This window comes from Larus michahellis, chromosome 1 (genome assembly GCF_964199755.1).
Source record: "Larus michahellis chromosome 1, bLarMic1.1, whole genome shotgun sequence".
Classification (NCBI taxonomy): domain Eukaryota; kingdom Metazoa; phylum Chordata; class Aves; order Charadriiformes; family Laridae; genus Larus; species Larus michahellis.
Genome location: NC_133896.1, coordinates 94,134,449 through 94,158,318, shown reverse-complemented (window position 1 = coordinate 94,158,318; position 23,870 = coordinate 94,134,449). Strand labels below are relative to the sequence as shown.

Genomic DNA, 23,870 nt, shown 5'->3' with positions numbered 1-23,870 from the left:
CCTATTATTCCTAAAATGCTGATACCTACATAGACAAGTAAGCTGTTACAACTTCACATTAAAACAAAACCTTGTAATCTGTTTTTAAAAAACCCACAGACCTTTTATATCTATACCGAAAAAACCCATAAATGGTAGTGTCTACTTCTTGAGATTTATTAAATCCAGCTATTTGATCCTTCTTCTGAAGCATAAGCATTCTAACGAATGCTACAATCATGTGATCATACATTATCCTTTCCTCTGGGCTTTGAAACTCAGCCTGTATGCGGAATGAACGCACACGTTAGGGGAACAGAAGCACACAGAGACCGAGCCTGGGAAAAGTCACATCAGTGCTTTAAATCTAGAGTGCTTAGCGCTGAATCCTAGAAAACTTATCTGCACATATGGAAAGGAAGTGCTAGAATGTGCAAATGAAGCCCGGCTGTGCTCCACTAAATTAAAAAGAGGCAGTACAAATACAAATCTGTTACGCTATTGTTGTGCTATACTATTAACACTACTCTTCATGGACCACACACTTCCATACTAAAGAAGATCTGCTCCAACATGATCTGTTGGGCACTATTATAACATTTTCTCAATGTTATCACATCTACTATCTTCACACTCCTGTCTCTTGAAATTCAAACAGTTCAGTTATATCCCAGATGCAACCCTCACCAAGAGGCATTGCCTTGTTTTTCATTCTTACCTTCTCTCCACTCGAGTAGAAGAAATAACGCAATCGGACAATGTTACAGTGATCCAGCTTTCTCATAATCTGGAGCTCTCGGTTCTGAAACAAGAGAAAAGCAAACAGTTAGAAAACCTCTTTTCTCACGAAGTTACAGTACTGCAATGAACACCTTAATATACACATACGGGAGCTGACAAAATTAAGGAACGAAAGAACAACTGAAGTTGCAAAGAGACAACAGCTTTCACACGTTTATTAGTCTTTCTTTCAATTACTTCATCACTGAGAATATTGACCTCTGAGTCCCTCTAAAATAAAGGTCCACTAATCCACCATAAAATCCAAGAATTACCAAAGTTTCAGTGGTAAAAGGCTGTAAGACACTAAGTTTCCATTTTTATTTTCTGATCTTACAAAAATACAATATATCAGCCAGAATGGGTGGAAGTTTATCCTGCTTGAATACTGTAAAAATAATGTAAACAACGTAAAAGCAAACGTAACATTTCCACCTATCTGCCTGCCTTCCTCCACAATGCAAAAGAGGTTTGTGATGGATGATCATTTCCCATACCATCCCCTTTGCAATACCAACAAAAAGCACCTGAAATTGAGTAGGCAATTCAGTTCCCACTTTTGTTCAACAAAGGTTTAACTAGGCTTAGGCAGACAGAACATGAGTGTTATTTTCCCATTTTATATCAACCTGAAAAAGCTGTTAAAATAAAATCGTTCGTTACATGCAGGATAAACTGGGGACTTTACTGCAATATCTGTTGTAACTGAGCCCTAAACAAATGAGGGATCTTATAGCCCAACAGATAAAAATGAGTGAAAGTCTGAATTGCAGGTATGAATAAAAATACGTAAAGTTAGCACAGCTATGTTTGTTATACTTCACAGCTGTTGCTACAACACTCCTTTCTTCTACAGTCACATCGCTGTTCTTCCTTCCTCAATTACTATACAATTTGCAGTTTCGAAAACACTACGTATTCCAATTTTCACTTAGCTCACGGGGTTGCTAATCACACATCCTAACTAGCTAGGACCAATACATTAGACTAATACACTGGTCCTACTAGCACCATAAACTCTGGCCCAACTTCAGAAACATATGGGATGAAAATTCTTTAGCCACTGCACATTTTCATACTTAAATGCACTAAGCTAACACCTACTTTGTGCGGTGCTACTGTCAAAATAAGGATTTCTTATTCTATGTATCAGAGGGTCATGTACGGTGCCTATCACTATGATTAAAGCTTAAGGAACTCCGCAAGAGACAAAAAAAAGAGGTGTTAGATAGGATGCAGTATCATTAATCCTATCATCCCTGCCACCCACTGACTGAAAAAATACTTCAGTATTAGCCAGCTCTTTACAAACACGAGTGACATCTCACACAATTATCAGTTGGCAATTGTCCAGCTAGTAGTTAAGGAGGAAGCAAGTCCTTCCCTGAGTCTGCCTGGCTTCTGAACCGATTAAAACGCAAGTCCGTTAGGTGCACACCAACACAGGCCTATTCTATTCTGAAGGGTGAAGAGAGAACGCAAGAGAAAGCAGGAAAGCCTCAAAGGTCTCTCCATGGGCCTCCTGAAATCCCATGGAGTGAATTTGTGAAAGAGGAATACAGGCTTCATCACACAACCTTGTCAACACACTTCATCTCAGAGAAAAGCATTCTCCTGGTAGGAACAGCAGCTCAAACCTTCTCTGCTTATTCATTCTTTATTAAAAGCTACCAAAAGAAATCAGTTTCAAGAGTCACGGCTGGGGTTCATGCGACGCATGGCACAGTTCAGACTTCAGACCAACAGAAAGACCATCCTCTCATTATGTCTGAACCGCATGCCACTTACTGGCTCAGTGGCATCTCCCTTGACCTTACAACCTGGGGCAGATTTCAACTAGCAAGCCAAAGTAGGGATGGGTCTAGATCCCACCAGTCACCGAGACACCAATTAAAACAAGATACTAATTTCTCGAGTTGGCTTTTACAGTTCTGAACAGGACTGAACCTAACACCGCAAGTTCTAGCACCTCAACCAAATTCCACCAGCAATTCATAGCACAACATAAGACAAGAAATTTCTTCCTCCCTTTCTCCCACTGGCTGTGAGATGGGAATATTATCTTTTATCTCATGGAATTACTGGAAGAAACATGAATGCATTAAGCATGAATGTGTAATTATTATTTTGGCAATATCTCTACTAGCTTCTTAAAATACCCATATATACTCTAAGTCAGGTTAGTGCTTCATATTCTTTAGATAGCATGTATATGCTCATTGGATACACTGGGAAAAAAAATCAGCAGAAGTTATTCTAATGCTAGGCTGAAGTTATATTTATACTCTGGTATCTCATCCTAGCACAAGCACAGTCTGTGCCCACTCTGATGCCTTCCACTCCGATCCATCTCCTTCAGCTCTCATCCTGACCATCTGCTGCAGCTGCACAAACAGTGCTTCAAGAGGTGCTAATATCAGGGATAACTCATAAACCAGTTACACAGTAACCTATATCTCACATCCTGTGACTAGACAGAAGAAAACACATTTAAGCTGTCATCTTAGTCAAATAGTCACCTCAGCCATCTTAAAACCAAGCTGACTTTAATCACCACTCCCTGGTGGAGTTCAAACTGGAAATACTTGAACAGTTGCAAAGCCCGAATTGGATGTGGCGGGGGAACAGCTACTGATGTTTGTGTAACAGACTGATGCTTTACAGAATTTATATATTTAATTTACAGAATTAATATTTTCTCAGACGAATACTTCAAGTAGTGTCACTTTACCATGTATTTCCCTGTATACTTCTTAAATAAATAACAGCCTTTTCACATTATGACATGGGCTATTAATTACCAGTGCACAAATACACTGGGGGGGGGAAAATATCAGTTTATAAGCAGGGAACCTTTAGTGAACGGTGACAGATGTCCTACACCGAGTACAAGAGAGAAAAGCGTATGTCTAAATATAATGCAAACTAAAACCATTTCAGAACATGCTGATGAGAAAGGCTGACAGTGCACGATCAAAATACAGGGTGGATGAAAACATAAAGCTCATGCTTATCCTTAACTCATCATTTTGTCTTCCAAGAGACATGGCTGTGAAGTCAGAGACTCAAAGGGGAAGTTATTCTTCTTTCCCATTCTCCCACCCATTCACATGAAGAGGAAGGTTCAGCTTTCTTACTGAATGAGAGTACCAGACCTGGTAAGTGCTGAAGAAAGCAAAACCCTTCAGTGCCGGCCTTGCCACAAGGGAAGACCCAGCAGACTTCTGTTCACACAGAAACACAGAGCTCCTGCAGCACACGTTCTTCTGAGAAGCCACAAACCGACAGGACTATGAACAGATTACTCAGCAAATTTATGCTGCAGTTTCATTTCTTTATCGAAAATAGATTTCTTTATCCAGAAGGCACGAGGCTGCTGACACACAACTCCAGAAGACTGCTTTACAATCAGTGCATTTGAGCCCTTCACTAACTACTGAAGCAAACCCAACATGCCAAAACCCTGTTCATCACTTCTGAAGACAACTTTCCTAGCCCAGACTGCCTGTATCTGTTCATTATATTGAAGAAATCCGGTTGCTCATCCATCAAGGTTAAAGATTTGGTTAAAGATTGCCAAGACAACATCAGATTGATATAACTTCAAAACATAGCCAATAAAGCTCGTGCATGAAGATTCGTGCCTTCTCTCCAAAGTTAAAATGCCAATTCCTTATAACTGTGCTAATGCTGCAGTTGATATAAAACCAAGATAATTCCCGCTTCACTACTGTAATCTGCTATTGCGGACTAGGATAACCATCACCCCCCACCCTTCCACACACATACACTCCATTCCCTCCCTTATCCAGAGGTTTCTAGAGCTATGTATGTCAGTTTGCATTCATCACCCCTAACCTGGATCTTTACCTTTTTCTTTATTTTTCCTCTCCCCTCCTTCCCACCCTCCCCTACTTTTTACAACAGGGGATAAAATGACTGGATCATCAGAGAGAATGCCTTACGGACTTGCAACTTCCTGAACTGGACCAGAGCAAATGAAGGTGGAAGGTCTTGTACAGGTCATGTCAACACAACATTATCAATGTATACCCAATGAAGTGTAGCAGTATCACCTGGATTCTGTTAGAAGGTAATTCCTCTGAGCTTTCTTAGCTAAAGCATATGCTAGGTTTTGCTTTTTTCCCCCCCTCCAAAATGCCTGTTGCAAGTCTCAGCAAGGTTCTTTGAGAATTATGTTCAAAGCAGATGAAATGGGAGGAATCAGAAATTTGTATTTTTGCCTTGTCTCACACCAAGGACACGACCTGGTTCTCCGGAATGGATAAGACTGTGTACGTCTTCTCCTTTTAAGAGAGGATATCTTTTTGATGGAAAGGCAGGGCTAAGCTACCAATCTATTTTAACAAGTTTTAGTGTCCAGCCCAGCCCAAACTATGACACAACCTCTGCAGTAGTCTTCTTGCTTAAAGCAAGTAAGGTCAGCAACTAAAGTTAATTCTCATTTTTTCCACTTTTTGAGCTAATTTTTATTCTTCTTGGGATAATACCTTCAAATTCTGAAGCTCGGTATCTCACATTCTTCTTTCAGGTTGGAAAAACAGAAAATGGAGGGTAATTGTAAAATGGACTCTGGCATTATAGGATGGATGGAAGCAGCACGGGTAGATCCAAATTTCTCAGTATACACAAGCCTCCTCCTCTTGCAAAAGTAATTTTTACAGTTTCCTCCTTTCTCCTGCTTCCATCACAATTTTAATCTATTCCACCATATTTCTTATTCTTCAGTAAAGTTTTTCCCACAGTGAAGAGCCAGAGCAGGAGCCAAGGGCAGAGTTAGGAAAGAAACTAGTTTCCAGCAGGAGGCATGAAGGCATTGATGAAGCAGCAGGGCTTGCCTTTTCTTCCCCTGCTTCCTTCCACTTGAGCAGCCTGAATGACTAGTCACCTCCAGTCACCTTCACTGCTGCACTGCTGAGCCTGCCCAGGGAACAGGCTCAGGCTGAGACCCTGAGAGATTTAAAGCATTTTCACACAGCAGGAAGAAGACTCTTTATTCTGACCATCTCCCACCACAAGAAAAATGCTGGACATTTTGGCATGGCAGCAGGCACATGCTGACCAAGGTCTTTCAATGTGATCCTAGCCAGCTACGCTTGATGCCTTGCAGAGGAGCTGCTTGCACAACATTTCAGCCATATCTCCTAGGCTCAGCTTTGTAAAACGCACTGAGACAAAACACTCCAGACCACAGAGGAAGCCATCGTACTCACCATGAACTGCCTGGTGGTACACAAAAATCAGCTGACAGGTTACCAAGGGGTAGTGGGATCACCAAGATCAGTGTATTTTCACTAGTATCATTACCTAAACTCCAATCCTACTATGTATTGTTTATCCTAAGCTTAGTGGGATATACTGCAAAATAAAAGCTGTACCACACCTTCTCTAAAAATTCCCAAAGCTGCCTGACCTATTCGTCCAGAGGTGGATTTCAAACACCATCAATTGCAAGCCTACTTTTAACACTGTCTTGCTGTCAGCAACAGAAGTTATTCCATGGCTCACAGAACTAACTGCCTTTCACAGATACATGATAATTCAGGCATTTTACAGAATAAAGGCTAACTCCTACATTCTTCTGTATCTGCCGCAAGCTATCACTGAAATAGATCAGCACTTGGAGGAAAAAGTAGTACAAAAGGGGCTTAACTACAGAGGCCTGGGCTGGGAATCTGCCCATGCCAGTCATCAATAGCTAGCCACACATGAAAAGTCCATTTTGTAGGCAAGCAATTTCAAGCAGAGATAAATGTCAACAGGGATCAGAGTATTCCTCATTTACATTTGAGGCGTGGATTAAGACAAAGCCCCAGTCTCCCTCACCTGCCAGTCACGGCATATTTCCAACATCAGCAGATCCAAGTTGGGAAGGTCTCCATTTTTAGCACACCTATTAAGTCTCAAACTCATACAAATCATGACCTTTAATCCATAAATACAGGATACCAACAAAGGAATACTGTTTATTAAATATCTGTATCAATGACATACCAAGAGCTGTAATGCCACAACAACCCCCATCCAGTTAGTGCTGGTCCATCAACAACTGTTAAATACTTGCAACCCAGCAGGCCTAACACACAGGTCAGAAAGTCCAGGTATCGTGTCCTGCTCCAACCTCTACCAATGTGTAACACATGTACGTGCATAGAAGCAGCTTTGAGGGTTAACATTTGTAAAAGCATTTTGACTTCTATCATCCAAAAAGTCCTAGAGACATAGATACAATACTAATTAATATCTTGTTAACATTCAGGGCTTCCCTAAGAAAAAACACAACCCCAAAAAAAAACACCACAAAAAACTGTGATGGCCCTCAGCAGTTTACAGTACATATATAAAATTGCTGCTTTATACTCGCATCCACCACCCCTTCCTTGCACCTCTTCCTGCCTGCCATTCATAGGAATCCCAACCATCATACGAGGGAAAAACCCAAATGCTAAGTGCCTATATAACATGAAAATAATGAGTTATGTGCACTGTGCCACGCCAGTGGGATTAAGTCGAAGAAACCAACGGGGTGTGGGGGGGGTCCAAGACGCAGAATGCTTGCACGTGAATTTGTGTGCAACCTGGTGAATTGCAGTTGCATCATGCTCTGTTTTACTACATAACTAAAAGCAATGAAAAGGCTCCAAACCCAGCTTCATTTTGCTACCAAATTCCACAATGCTGCCAAACTTTCCACTATTTGTCCTCTTGTAAAAATCTGATAATTAAGATCCTGAAGCAACAAACGACGGAGACACACACAGCAGGGTTGCACCGCAAAATGTTTCTGAAACACTGGCCTGCGAAAGAGTCAGAGGTGCAAAACGCGTGCGTCAGCTGTATTCTAGCCAAAATTTATTACTGAGCACAGCGACCTTCAGCCCTGGCACGGGTACAGATCAGGGCAAAAAGCCTCGGCTCTGAAGGTGGCAGCAGGCAGGACCTGCCTGAAGAGGCCAGTGGGCAGAGCATGCTGGGCGGGAGCTGGGGCCAGGCCAGGACAAGCCGGAGGCGCAGGGTTCAGGCAAGCGTAGGTGGCCCAGCAGCACACTCCCAACCTGAAAACCCATGATTTATTACAGCTTGACTGAAACTAAAGAGCAGACAGGGCAGCATGAGCAAAAAGCATGCTTGAAACTAAAGCTCTAGAATAACAAGTGAAGCAAAAAGTCACACAGCCACCGCAGATGTGGGCTAGACTTCATTAACCCCATAAGAACTAGGTAGATTTGAACCCAGTAATGAGCGAGGTGACAGTAAGGCATACTGGATGAAAATTGGAAATACCAACATGCACCTTGTTTCCACCCTGTTAATTCTTTCTATTGTATTACTGCCCCCAATAAACCCAGGCATTCCCCTTCTTGCAAGGAGGCTACATGCCTTGAACTTCCTATCTCTTCCCCTACGCAGTCAGCAATGGCAAGCGCCATATTATGTCATCTCCAGCCTGCTCTTGCCAATGCAGGACACACTCCCTAAGGCAGAACACTTGAGCTTCGTACAGCTATTACACATAGTTTCCTGTAACTGGAGACAGAAATGGCTTATTTGTCTTCTTAAGAGAACATACAACAAGCCTCAACCCCCTGGGAGAACAGAAGAAAAATTCTGACTCCTCTTTCATTTCCTCCCTGTATCTCAGCAGTTAATTGAAGGGTGGAAGCCAAATTCTTCGTTAGCTCATTGCTGCTGTAGTTTGAGAGCCTCTCAGAGACTTAATACCATCTCTAAATTCCTGCCAGCTCAGGAAGCTCAAGAATAAACTTGGAACGCAAATTGATTTCCAGCATCATGTCACTTCTAGACCACAACCTGAAATTCACTTAATTATTTTCAAGTGGTTGTTTCAAATATTGTGACCCGATGAACCGCTCAGTTTTACATTTTAGTTCTACAGCATCTACTGTGCTCTGCCAATGGCAAGTCTAGATGCAGTAAGAATTAGTGTATGCAAGATAGAAATTATAAAAACAGAACTAAGTCTGAAACTTAGAGAGACGGTTCAAGTCCATTGTAACACTGAAATAAAGTGCAGGAAGGAGAATAATTGAAAGGAAAAGTATTTTCTAAAAGGCAGCCCTATGCTTTGAGAGATAATAGCCATTCTTTTTCAGAGGTAGCACAGAGAATCTCTGTTGAAAAACTCTTACAGTAAAAACCATTTTCTTTCATAGAAACAGCAGACGGATTTTCCCTCATGTTTTGATTTTTAACTCTTCAACTAGGAAGAAGAAAGTAAGTATAAGTATGCCTATAACATCAGTCCTCAGGGAGTCTGCAACATCCATAGAAACTTACACCTGCAATCACAACCGGAACAGGTTGCAATTAATCTATTAATCAAATAAGTTCCAATCTCCCACAGGCATAAGACATTTGCTGGGTTGCTAATCACTATGTTATTAAACATTAATGAAATGCTTTATTACTCTTGGCCTTCTCTTCTTACGTATGATGCAGCAGATGTTTCATGCAGGCAAATTTCAAAGCACTTGCAAAACAAAAATAATTTCTCCTCACCCTCCAAAAAAAATGTGTTTATTTAGGGAACAGGTAAGTGCTGCCTCCAATGTTTATTTTGTCTCAGGACTATTGCTATATGACATGAAGATGTCTGATGCTAGAAGTCATTAGGGGCTTTAATTTCAATTCGAATGAAAACTTCTGACTCCCTAAGACCTTAGGGGACGCATCCAAATTAGAAGACACAAGAAAGGGAAATGACAGGTGAAGACTGAGCAGGGAGCAAAGGGGGAGTGGAACTGGCAAGTGGAATTAGGTGCCTGTAGATGATTATTTGCCAAGCAGAATTAAATCTTTCAGAAGTATGAGTCTTAATGAGCTCTCAAGATGACTCAGCTTTTAAAAGGTTAAGCATTACCCACTGGATTCAGAGGGAGACTAGGCAGGTCCTCCTCTGGGAGTGCAGGAATGGGAGAGGAAATCAGCTCAACTCCAGTAGTGAAGTTACAATACAGACTTACACTCCTTACCTTATTCAGATACAGAATAAGCCCATCTCCCCAAATTCCTATTGGGTTCCCCACCCCCGGTTTGGTAAATTTATCATGAGCAAATACCAGCATTTATTAGTTACTGCTATAATTTAAGACCACCTCATGTAAGTACCAGGTCTGAGATAAGCCTAAAATAATAAATACCCTACCAAACTTCAGATGATAGCCACACATGTAGAAGAACATTTCAGCACTCGTTCTTCATATATAAAAACAGTTCAAGCTCCCTCAAATACGTATCTTCATAGATATAGGCAGCGGCACATTCTTCTAATAGCTGCAAAACAATTTCACCAGTTGACCTTTGCTAGATACAAGAAATCTATCATATGCTTGAAAGGGCAAGCCAACTATGTCAAAGTACAAATCCACTATAAACTACTAGAAGAGTCAGCGTTCGCGTTTGATAAAACAGGTTATTAGACTTCTTGCTCAAGGTTTTTTTTTTCCTTAGTCAGCACTAGTGCTTTTCAAACACTGTCCCATTTTTCAAGAAATCATTTCCTTAGGCTAAAGGGTGTCACAGCATTGAAATGAAAAGATTAGGAAATCTCCACATTCACTTCTACCCTAAATTGCCCCAAAAGAAAGAGTACAGAGAAGATGACTAAGTTTTAGTAACTATTTGCACAGCGAAGTGCAGTTTTTATGACAAATTTCAAAAGCAGAGACACAGCACTACGGTTAGATTCAGCATTTAGTCACACTAAAAACTAACAGGGATCCCCAAAAGAAAAGAGCAGAGAGAAATTATTTCATATGTCAGGTGAGCACCATGAATTTAAAGTGGCATGCGTTAAGCACGTTTCAAAAGGCTGCACTCCCACCTCACAGGCTTTCAAGCTCAAGAGCTTCCCAAGGGCCAGGTCCAACTGGACTAACACAGGGCAGGGACAACATAACCCCTGTGAAGCTCAGCCCTTCTTCAACCAATATCTGCAAAGATCTACGACTGTTATCGACTCAGTTGCCCCTGTTTCTGACTGGGATAAGACAGCTCTGAATTTAAGCCTACCCCAGGGTAAGCGTCACAACCAATGTCTTAGGAGTATGTTGCAATGAGAGTCAGCCTCCAGGCCCTGATTCACAAACAGCAGCAGCTTAAACTCCCAGGGCAGAGGTAGCCCTCCACACCCGGTTGCCCACCCCACCCTTCTCCTCCCAGGTGTTGCTGTCCCTGCAGCTAGGACACCTGGGTGGCTCATCAGACACCGCCTCATTCTCCAGCTTGCCACCCAAAGCACACAGCTCACCAGGAACCGAGTTCAACACGTGCACTAGGTTGCACACTGCATTGGTTCAAAAGCACTTATAATGTTGTATTGTGGAGAAGTGGACTTGTACCTACCACTAGTATACAGAATAATCCACATTAACAGGTTCATCCAGGGAGCCGTTACATGTGTTTTACTCTGCCCAGCTCAGTATTCTGAAGTATTGAGTGATCAAGCATACATGAAAGATCAACAGGACCACTGATATGCACACGTGTCAAAAAGCCAAAACTGACGCCTTCTGTCCTATATCCACTACATAAACGGATGAGAAAAAAAATTCCTAATGTCCGCACTTTAGAAATCACATCAGGAGATAGAACATGAGATAACCAAGACAGACAGGGCACCTGTCCTGGCCCAAGGTATCTTGCAAACACCACCAGTAGTGAAAGGGTATTGGCTTGTCCAGGCAAGCCAAGAGTCCTCTGAATGCTAGCCTATTTCTCACCAGTTGCCCTGCTTGTCCTCCCTGAGTATGAAATTTTATTTTGCACCAAGTTCAAACTATGCACAATTAGGTAGAAAATGTGCAGCTTTGACTAGATGGAAGAAGTTGTTCAGTATTTCTGACCTGTGTTCAAAAAGCTAGATATATTCAGAGGTACAAGGTACAAGAAAATTGGTGACACCCAGCTGCCAAACAAGCTAAGCTCATTGTTACCCCCAGCTTAAATTTCTGAAGGACCCTGACTGAGCCCATGAAAAAATTATCTAGTTTCTCTTGAACACTTGGTAGCTTCCAATGAAATCAAAAGCCTTTAAGGACTGTTATACCACCTTCAAGTTCACAATGCTCCACAAGGGAGGAACTGTGATTCACTCTACAGGGAAGCCCTTGCTGTCGTAGCAATGTTAAGGTATACCTTTGTCAAAATTTATTGACAAAGATGAGGACTCGAAAGACTAAACACACAGTTTTTAAACCATCAACCTATTGCTACGTAAAGCAATCAAGATATTCACAAATAACAGTTTCCAGACACAAATGCAACAGTCTATCTCTATGCTAAAGCTTTTTCCCCTCAAGACTTTAATTCTCTGCTTGGTATGTTCTATTTCCTGCCCTGATATTGAAAGGTATGAAAACCATCAAATTCTGTATCTTCCCATCATTTGCTTGGCTGTTGAGAAACATATAATAACCAAGGCATTAACGTTTAGAATAGTAACAGCAAAATTTAGTTTATGCCCCCTTGAAACAAACAAGACCTACCTCTCACCTTTATCAAATATAGCAACCTTCACTGGACTAGAAGTTAGGGCTTACCTTGTTCTGCAGCACCTCTTAAAATCAGGGATTAGGCGTTATTTAATACTTCCATGAGAAGTATTAAAGGCACTGAATTCAATTTCAGTCGGCACCTCCCGTGAGTTACCTGTCTATGGCAAGTCTTTACTGGATAAAGAAAACACTGTGCAGCTTTCCTAAGCAGTACAGCACCAAAAAGGATGCTCACAAGTGTCAACATTTTCTCAAAGACCAGCAAAAGCAGCCTAAAACACCTATCCAGGTAAAGAGAGGGAACCTGTACAAGACTGTCTCTTGTTATATTCTCCTCCTCAGCTCAGGTGCATCACAGCTTTATTCCACAGCCAGAGACAATCGAGCAGGGCTGCTGCACAGGAAAGCAAACCCAGTGGGTCAAAGCACGTGTGAATAAAGACAGGTGCTAGACAGCTTCTGAGAACCTGAAATTTTTCTTGTGTTGAGAAAAAAATGAAAAAAACTTAAGTTAAATACAGGTGCTCTACTGTCCATTTCCATAAAGAATGATTGCTACTGCCAGTTTTATGAGCTTGAAAACCTAAACTTGCTCCATAATGTTTTATGTGTGTTCCTCCTGAACATTCTAAAACACAATTCTTCACATGGAAAACAATTGCAGAACTGACTCCCCTAAAATGACTACAAACCAATGGAAATGTAACTGGTCTCAATATGCCTTTAAGGTTTTGTTTTATTATATTTCACAGACTATTTATAACTGTGTTTTTTAGAAGTGGGGAAGCAAGCCATGAAACTTGTTATCCCTATAATTTAATCCAGTTTTTAAGCAACTTCACAGCACCTTATGTCATAGGAACTGCAGTTGCTAAAAGCTGGTGCTCCAGAATGAGCAGGCTATAAAAGTCTCTGGTTATCAGAAGTGAAGAGACCAAGGACTGAACACAAGCAGCTTCATCTCTCTAACTAGCCAGAGTTAAGTCTCTGCAGATCAAGATCAACAGTCACAGGAGCAAGGTTTGCAATATTGCTCTTTATAGCCAGAGCACACACAGCTTTTAGCAGGAAAGTTCTCAGGACAGCCCCCACTGACAGGAGCACTGAGCAGCAACATAGTCAGTGAAAATGCAAAGAAATAGTACCAGCTGCCTCGTATTTTTACAGAATTGTGCCTTCTGAGTTGAATTCATTTCCTCACACCACCCCTGACCAGTGAACAATGCTCTTTCGCATTTTGTTGAAATCAAGCTCTATGCAAAGGGTGCTGAGACCCTTTTGCATTCAAAATCCCAATAGCATGAAATAATGAAGAGTTACTTCCCACTGAGGACGTGGTACTGCCTGCTTAGGTAGGCAAGACAGTATCACTCCCTACATATTCTAGTGTTTACTTCACACAAGGTTACATTGACAGAGCCACCATATCCTGAGGTATATTTACATTCAGGAACATTTAGTTCAAATAAATTTTAAAGGTGAACCAGTTAAAACTTCCAACAGTGTTCAGTTGGACAGCTGAATTCAGAAGGGTCTCAGCCGAATTTAATTCCCTTTGAAGGCCCATTATCTACTTAAGAAGTCACCTACAGATTTACTACCCAAGAAGCAGACCCATGCAGACAAGCCAGTAGGACAGGATGCCAGAGGTCTGTGCTCCACCAGGAAGGGACTTTCTATTACCACCTGCACACAGCACTGTGCATTTGCGCTAGGTACAGGCTGCTCCCACTAGCAAGGCGGACTCTTTCCAAAAGATACTCATCAGGTTAGCTCCAAACAAGAATCCTTGCACTGTTTATCCTTCCTGCTAATTGATGGCCTTTGTGCTACCACAGAAATTGCTCAATGACTACACTGACTCTGTTAGGCCTCCAACACTCCAGGCAATCCTCAACATGCCCTAGTTTTCCTATGTCTCATACTAATTTCTCGTCCTACTAGATCTGTTAGCCTTACGTGAAAGTAGATAACCTTTATGTCTGTTATGCACAGTTACAGAAGCAGAGTCATTGCCTATCAGGAAATCTATTATATTATCTGCAAACCATATCCTTTTTCGCCCTTTCCCAAGTTATATAGACTTTTCAGAAAAAAAATAGAAGTATGCATTGTACCAAGTTCTTGACTGTTTACTCTAGCTCTTCAAATGATGACACCAATCACCTACTGTGGCTTCCAACACAGTGCAGAAAGAGCATTTCTATTTCATATGCTCTCATGCTGCTGTTGTTGCAGGTATTTAAATGACAAGTGAATAGCTAGTTAATAACCTCAGTGTAATCAAGGAAGCCTGAGGTCTCACAGACAGGCAATTTTAGTAAAGTTTACTGCGATGTTGCACTAACAGAAGAATCTAACCTAGAATGAATACAGCACTACTTTGAAAAAAAACTACAGAGCTTCTAATGTCATTGCCTCAACTAAAAATTATCAGCTCTTACCACCTCCTAATTTTATAACTCAGAATTGCTCACTATTTATAAAGTACGTCCACAAAGAAAAACAGTATTTATCCTTATTTTTAGTTTTTCTTCAGAAATCCGTGCTCACCTCAGATCTCCTGCTCTACATCGTGTTGCTCCCTGCCAGACTTCATCTGCAATGTGCTCACACAGTTGCTCAGTGTCAGAAAGCGAAGTGAGCGCATCCGTTTAAGACAATGAATTTAATCATACCATGCCCCTAGCCCGTGCACTACATCTTGAAGCAGCAAACTCCAGAGCGCTCACTTCCACAGTTGCACACTTACTACTAAATCCCATGTTAGTCAGCAACACCTCTTTTTAAACTTCCCTGTATTATTTACCAGTAAATACAAACTTTTCCACTAAGGTGTCTTATTGGGTTTGCACAGGTAATGTGAACATCCACCAGGATTTTTTTTTTTTTTTTTTTTTTTTTAAAAAAAGGTGGGGGAGGGCGCAGGGGGAGAGGAATCCTCCTTTGTACACCGGCAGTGAGAGAAATGCAACTGGTGAACAGCCTGGCTGGGAGCTCAGGAAGGAGTCTGCATGCCCTGCCACAACATCCAGGTAAGTTGCACTGTCCCATTTCAGGGACTAAGTAGCCTGCAATAGATTATTTCAGTTATAATCAATCAACATGCCTGCACTGTTGCATGCACTGGCATGCATCCGGTATAAATGAGATGCCTGCTTACACTTGGTACAACCTTTATGACTCATATGTCTGGTGACATTAAATTAAGACAAATGCACAAGGGCCTGCAAACACAGTCTGATAAGCAGATCCTCAGACATATCTTCAAATGAAGAAACAGAAGCAGATGAACCTTTAAGAGGCATCAAGTCAGATACTCCGTCTTCATCTTCATTTGATATAATTTAGGGGGGAGCAAGGAGGGAAATATACTCTAGCTCTCTATGACAGACCGCCTTTTGAATTGAAAAAAAAATTAAATAATTAAAGTTAGATCCAGCTGTTTTTACATACACATTGTTATACTTCAATGATACAGACTGGATGTTTGTATTTTGACTAGTTAGCTCAGGACTAAGCAGTCTAATCACAAAGGATGTTCAAAGGAACATCACAAAGAAGTGAAATGAGCACCTTTGTTGGGCCTGCAACGATTAGACTAGGCTTCAAATTTTAGAAGAACTACAGAATATAGATGATGTATAGTCTGGGTATTTGCATCATGACACATATAGAAGCTTCCATTACTCATCCCAGTTCACTACACCAGGCACTACATAAACAAAAACCCACCCTGAAGAAAGCAGACTGCATTCTATTTAGTTAAAAGTTCATAACACATATTTAAAAATATGATAAACACCACACCTCGCATCTCAACCTAAAGAAGCAAAACTGGATTTTGAGTGGGTCCCTTCCCTACTCCTTTCCAGAACCCAGTACAAACACACGAGGACTTTTTTTTTTGACATCACTCTTCATATTTTAAAACAAGTATCTACACAATACCAAAGCATCAAACACCACAATTACAATTTTCCTTAGCTGAGGAAGTTTCTCATTCTCTTTCCATAAATATTTCTTATTTTGCGTTATTACATGATACAACTCTTACAAATCTCCTCAAAGAAAATCAGGTTCAGTTTTACTTCCTGCAGCAGATCACACAAGAGACAGGGTCATCCAACAAAATCTCACTGTCTCCATCATCCTTTGTCTCGGGTACCATATGCTAAATTTCACTGCATAATGCAGACAGAAAGTGTGAGGGAACGACCTAAGGGGGACAAAGACAAAACAAGCTTTTCTCAAAAAAGTACAATTTAAAATAGCAGAAAAGTAATTCCTTGTATTGTGTAGGCTAAAAATAATTCTGTTTGTCACTCACATCTCACCTTCTCAGTCATCCCAGGGACCAGGAAGTATCCAAGTCACAGGAAAAACCAGCAGCGTTGCTAATTCTAGAATATGCCTGACAGTCTGAAGTGCCTCTGTCTCTGTACTACAGACACTGGACAAAACATTTAAAGTAGCTTCCTTTCATTATTTTCACATGTCTTGGTACCGCTTTTCAGAGCGGCAGTGGGCAGTGCATATTGCCTTTAGCAACAAAGGAAACAATCATCAGTTATATGGCTCTCAAAGCTTTGAAAACTCCCCAGAAGGAGCATGCCAGTTGGTTCTAAAATGTCAGGTCTACTCCAGAAAACAAAGTGACAATCAAAAATTATTCCTGTTTCCCCACTTCCTTAAACCTTCCTCACACTATTTGCTGAATTCAAGTTACTCCTCTTCAAGGAGGAACTAGGAATAAAAAAGCAGCTGGTTTACAAGGGTTTAAACAAAGTCGAAAGGGCAGAACTACAAGACAGTGCCAGAGGGCCAGCACGGCTGTCCTGGCGACACATGAACAAAAAGATCTGCCCCCACTCTCTGCTTCATGAAGCCTCTGCTGAGCAGCAGGTGGATCTTTTCTGTCCTTCCAGTGTCTCGCCTTTCGTCAGTTATCCCTTCTTTCCCCTCAAATGTTTAGTTACCACAGCAGAATATTTGAATAAGTAAAAAATACTGAGTTCAAAAAGGACACACCGTTTGCCATCACCTGATTTAGTGGCCAAGTATTTTAAAGATAAAAATCTGTGTTCACTGGCAAAAACTGAAGTCAAATTATTTGATAACATATTCCAATCATGCTGTAAGAAGTAAGCGAGAGCCACAGGTACATAATGTTGCTAGATGTAAAAAGTGTTTATGCTAAATCTTCTGTAGCCAGGCAATCTCATGCTGTGGGACTTCCAAAAGAGAATACACAATGGTATAAGAAAAAGCCTTAAAGTTACTGCATACACTAAATACCCAAGTAGTCTCAAAAGCACCATTTTTATGTCAACAAGCATCGGCTAATCTTCTATTTCTACCCTACACAATACTATTCTCCCAAACTGGGAGACAGGTGTAGAAGGTTCCCACTGGGACATCATTTCCACCCAACATCCGCTTTAACACCCAAGCTCTATACAGCAGCAGTGTTACCTAGCTCTCAAGAGCATTAGATGTGCCTCCTCTATGCCTGTTCACCTTAGCTAAAACTGCAAGATTAAAAAAATAGATCTAGTTTAGAATTTATGTACAACCTCATGCAGCAGTGTATCACTAAATCCCTGAGCTTCAGAAGGACTTCAGGAATTTTACTGGACTTTTACCTTTTTAAGTGACCAAGTTCAGGCTGCATTCACAAAACAAAGAGCAGCCCTCGATTCTCCGCTTCCAACCAGCTGCAGCCTTAGAAAGGCTACTCGTTGCCATGCTAAGAGAGTACCACTAGCAGCCCTTAAATACTTTGTTTATAAATGAGAATGAGAGAACCAAAATCTGCTCTACCAGTCTGTAATTCACCAATCTCAGAGATGCATATCCAATGTGACAATATATTCTCAGGCAAGCAAAGACAGTCTTCATGGTAGAGCTCCTGAAAGGCTACCACAGATCTTTCCATAAAATACCACGTCCACACTTTTAACAACTACTGTTGAACACCAACATGGTGTACCCCAAAAATGAGGAATGTTAAAGTCAGCTTTCAGCTCATTTACACAGACCTATGAATTTGTGTCATAAACACGGCTCCCTCTAAGCAGAAGCTGTGATGCAAAAGTAAAATTCTGATTTACAATGCGAACGATAGAGGTTATTCTACTCCATGCAGAAATACACCAGTCCTTCTCAAGCACTTAGGCAGTGAAGTTGAAAAGTCAAAGGAAAGGAAAGTGTCTTTTAAAATTGGAACTTAATTTGACCAGGATCAGGAATTCTGCAGCATCTTCAACTACACTAGCACAGCTGTAGTATATTGTCAGTATGTGGCAGAGTTACAGCTATTTATGTGCTTTAAACTACATATTTCCATACCTTAATGGGTTTGGAATTTTTTTAAACTGTAATCTTCATTCTGAATGTCATTATTTCAGAATAGCATCCCTACAGTGTTATTCTTTAACCTCTGCTCTCAAAGCAGTCTCCAGCTTAATTTAGGAATATATATATGGAATATATGTTTCATGTAATGTATATAAATATATGTATTTCATGAACATCAGACGTAAGAACTCACTTCCTTTAGTAGACAGGAGACACAACAGGAAATAAGCCAAAGCATTATTACGGCAGCTATATGAATTATCTGGACCAGTGGAGCTAAAGACTTTTTATAAATTTAATGCATCTTAAGGTTCTTTTTGTTGGTCAGTAGATTCACATAGAACAGATAGGTTTAATTTTAGTCTCAAGTTATACATTATCAGTGGATGAGAAAAGAGAAAGTTGACCGCAAACAGCTATCTTGTTTTAAAATCCCATCTTTGGTCCTAGTCTAGAGAGTACCACAGAAACACTCGTGGAAATAGAAAAGCTCAAAATCCAAAATAAACACACCACTTGAACTGCAGCACATATCTACAGAAATGCGTCATGCTAGCATCCACAGGGTAGGGGAAAAGCAGCCCTCAAGGGCTCTTTTTACTCCCCCCTTTTCAAAGAACACATTCTTACGGCAGGTATTTCCCTACCAACACGTGGGCTTCCACACGGCAACATGTGGAAACACATTTCTACAAGCACACGCAGGCATGTCTGCAGATGAAGAGCATTCCTTCCTCTTGCCCAGGCCAATTGCAGCTGGATGACGCTGCATTCCCTGGGCAGCAATTTTCAGTCTAACTCCCCAGCTAAAAGAGAAAACTGAAATAAATGCCCTTAACACAAACTTCAGTTCATCTCCACGTGCCAAACCGAAGACCTATTTTGCATTAACACCTATTATGCATCCAATTCATTTATCAGATTAGAAAACATCCATAGAAACAGTCATAACACAATGACAATTTTATTATATAGACTTTAACATAAGAATATAGACATTATATAGAGCTAATAATACAAGGTGAAGACGATGCTTGTTAGCCGTCTTAGATCTCTTCTAGGCCACAAAAGTACTTCCAGGGAGGTTTCAGCTGATACAACGAACAACGCACTGCTTACTTGAAAGACTTCCAAAAGCAAGGGTAGAAACAGATTTTTGGTTCGCTAGCAAAACTCACAGTGCTTGGGAAAATTAGAAAATGGAATGAAATACAAGGTTGTGAGTAAGAATTCAGATATCTACCCAGCCTCTTTGGTGTGCCATGAAGAGACAGGTACTGCAACTGCAAGTACAGACAAATGACAGAATTGGCTCCAGTAAGCAAGCTTTCAGGAGACAGACAGATCAAGTACTGCTGTAAGAAATGCTATTATCTTGGTAAGCATCTCTGATAATATGGCTAAGCTAAGGTGGACCAGAGCTACAAATCTGGCCTCTGTACAAGAGTTAAAGCACAGACTTGAAGAAACACTCTGGAACCAAACACAGCCCTCCAGCTCTTTAGGAGATGTAAAAATACCCTGAACAAAAGCCCAGGCATCTCCCATTCTGCAGTCTTTAAAAGGGATTGCATCCCCTCAGATGGGGATAGTTTTGAAAAGGCTTTGAGTCAGGCTCAATTATCTTCCTTCTGCTAGTTTTACAGAAGTTTGTAATATTTGCTAATGTCACTGGAAAACATTTTCAGTCTTCCTTCCCCACTTGTGATACAAACAGAAGCCATCACATTAGTCAGAAGACAAATCTGTTGTTCTGGGTGCTCCTTCTAGCTACTTAATAATAAAATTAAGGCATCCTTTTAAGAGTGACACCTCCATAATAGTCTTATGAACAGTGATTCACTATTCCTCAGATCTTCAAAGTAGCTAAGATGTTCAAGTCCTCAAAGACTTAAAAGAAAGGTGCTTAAATGTTATTATTTCTCATCGCCATGTCTTTCCTTTGTGACTTTTTATCCCATGGGTACTTCCAACTCAACTGAGATAGGGTAAATAAGAGAGACATTCTTCTTAGAGAAGGCCTTACAGATTAATATTTGAATATTCAACGATCCTTAGATGAAGATATGAGAGCGCTCAGCTAGCTCACACACAGAGATGAAATTAACAAAGAAACTGCTGTCCTTAGTTCAATGGAAACAAGAGGTACAGAGAAAGATTATCATGAATACACCAGAACAGGTCCAACCTCTACATTGTACTCACGACTTAAAACGCTGACTGAAGATGAAGACTATGTTCATTCTAAACCACTGTGATAACTTCCAGTTCCTTCTCTAGACAGGGGTAAAGTATTTTACTTGGACACCGCATGCTTGAAAGGGTCTAGAACTCAGGCACATACAGACAAATGAAGTCTGAGTTCTACGTGGTTATCTCAATTTGCAGCAGTAACAATGGCTTCTCTTCAATTATACATTTAACATGCTCATGGCAAACGTACAATACAGAGGAACGGGAGCCAGGAAGATGGATTTGCTAAAACATTAAAAGGCAAGATGCTTCTTGCAGCCTGTCTGAACCCGGTGAAGGGAGACCAAACATGCACTGAAGAGACAGCAACACCTTTTCCCTTAAAGCTTTCCAACTGGGATCCCCAATATGTATCAAAGAGGCTGGGTGTCAAAATCCTCTTTGTTTGTCAGTCTATAGAGATGACTATCTATACCCAAGCTTACAGACTACAAAAAAAGACTTGTTTTAACTCTTATTTCTATTAGGTTACTAGGTACCTCCCTCCTCAAAACAGATTAGCTACACTAACAGTGACCTTAGTAGACTGAAGCCCCCTGAAAATGCAACCTTTTTTCAAAGCAATGCTACTATCTGCTGTATCTTAAATGGCCAAGGATAACCAAGAGCCAAGAAATAAGCCAGGGAGGATAGGACAAGAGTGGAAATAAACACGATTTGAAGTCGGATGCTCACAGTGGTCTGTTAACCACCGAGATTCTGAGAGCAAAAGATATATATCTCATTAGTCAACAGGTTCATGCTTTTTGTACATGCATGTTTACAGAATGACACCTTCAACCACAAGCAGAGACTCACAACCTATTAAAAAAACTGGGTCAGCTTTAGATTGTTGAATGCTTTAAACAGAAAAGGTAACAGAACTTAAGAACCTAAATACCTAGTCATTTTTCAACGGGAATTCTTCCTTGTGGTTTTATATTTTTCATGTGAGCTGCTAAGATCAAAGTTGCTGTAATTAAGTTAACACAAACAGCGGATATGGGCTACTTTGAAAAAGGATCTTTTCATACTTAGCAGCTTGATATATTTGAGGCAGGAACTGAAGGAAAGCTGCTACTCTTTCAGAAACATTTCAAACAGCTCAGAAAAGTATGCACACCCAGAGAAAGAGAGAAACCAGAACTTCAATATAGACTTCTTTTTCCATCCTGCTGCTTTATTGGGTTTTAAGGCTCAGGCTAACACTGAGATTTTACATACTGAAAAAAAATCATGCAAATGCTCACGACGTTATGTTCCCCCCATAGCCAAAAATGGGAAAGAGCACTGCCTATTAATCAGTAGCCTCAGCTTTACCAATGTAGGGCTTCACGTTTATGGACCATCAGGGCCCTAAGTTTGGCATTGTCTCACACTCCAGAAAATCAATCTATTTAAATAATTCAGGCAACTAAGCCATGGGCACACACAGTTGGATTGCTAAACCCAGGCAGTCGCTGAATGATTTGACAGTCTGGATGGCATGAATGGTTCCCATTACAGAATTTGGCTTTCTCTTGCTGCACACTTCAGGTCTATGTGAGCCATTAACAAGAAATGTTATGCCCAATCTAGGTTGTCTGAAAATGTGCAGGATTATGAAGAACTCTCTTCATCATTTAGATGGCGACAGCCTAGTGCTAAAGCAGAAACATTAAGCACTGCAATTCAGATATGAAGAATTTAAGTATTTATTCTCAGACAGCTGAGAAATATTTCTAGCAATTCACGCATTCATTCCAACAGGATTTCTTAAGAATAGGCATGGAATGACAGAAATAACAAAAACCAGACTAAGACTTTCCTATTTGTGCTAACATACCTGCTTGCTTATTATTGCTTTTTGCAGAATTAGACAGCAACATGACTGACTCCTAATCTGAAGAATATTCCAATGAACACGCCAAAAAAAGCAGTGCAAAAAAAATTTATGTTACCAGTATTTTCTATTCAAGCATCACAATTAACAGAACCACAACTGTGTCAGTTAAGGGCCTGCACAGACTATACAATAGTTAGTAATTTAACTACACCTGTCTTTATTGATGCTTTGCATGAAGTCCTATTATTACACACCTGTGGCAGAAACACAGTATACATCTGTGAAAACCGGAACTTAAGTCTTTATGAAATTTTGCCATTTGGATGGATATTGGCTCCAAAAGCTTGTGAACAGCTGTCTTACACCACCACTTTTTGAAGAGAAAACATCTCTCAGCCTTGTTAAACTTTTAACTGAAAAAAACCCAAAGAAAATCTGACCCTCCATACTGATTAGAGACAAATTCAACAGTCCCACAGATTAACAATAAACAGCATGTAGTTTGTGAACTACTCACCTAAATATCACGTAATTTTCCAAAATTACTTAATTCCTCACGCTTAATATGGAGATCTAGCTTAATGAAGGCAGAAGTAGTGCAAGCCAAAATGAAGCATAAATCTCTATTTTATTTTATTTGTTCCCCTCAGCCATTTGTCTCTATCCCTAGTGCACCAATACTACTGCTCTAGGTTACACTGAACTCTAGCCATACTCATTTTAAAATCCAGAGCACTTTCAGAGACCCTGTTTAAAACACAGCCATGCAGGAACTGCACCGCTAAGCTAAAGAACCATTACAGTGCAACAAGGGCACCGAAAGAAGTAGGAGCACTACAAGCTATCTTTACCACCACAGAAACTGCAATATTCCACTCTTTAGCAAAGATTTTACACTCACTTGGTTCTGGCATAGACCAATCCTGCTTCCACTTCAGTGGAGGCTGCCGAGAAACTTGTCATAGTAATGGAAAATGGAAAAAGAAAAAAGACAACTGCCCTCTGATAATTCCAGTTTTCAAGCTAGCTTTAAACCCAGATAAAAATATCTGAACTTCCTGACAGAGATCTAAAAATTGGCAACTGTCGTGCATTTTCCAGGTCTTCACAACAAACTCCCTCCACATTCACAAAATGCAGAAGGAACTCAGAAGTTG

At 40.6% G+C, this 23,870-nt stretch overlaps 1 protein-coding gene across 2 annotated transcripts in view; it reads right to left on the bottom strand.

The window, feature by feature from the left end:
* The window catches only part of GSK3B (glycogen synthase kinase 3 beta), a 154,243-nt gene that overhangs the window by 69,925 nt on the left and 60,448 nt on the right, over positions 1-23,870 (bottom strand). For both annotated transcript variants that reach the window (XM_074593771.1, XM_074593762.1), the window contains exon 3: positions 698-781. In XM_074593771.1, the coding sequence (XP_074449872.1) occupies positions 698-781 (84 nt within the window). The remainder of the gene's footprint in view (positions 1-697; positions 782-23,870) is intronic.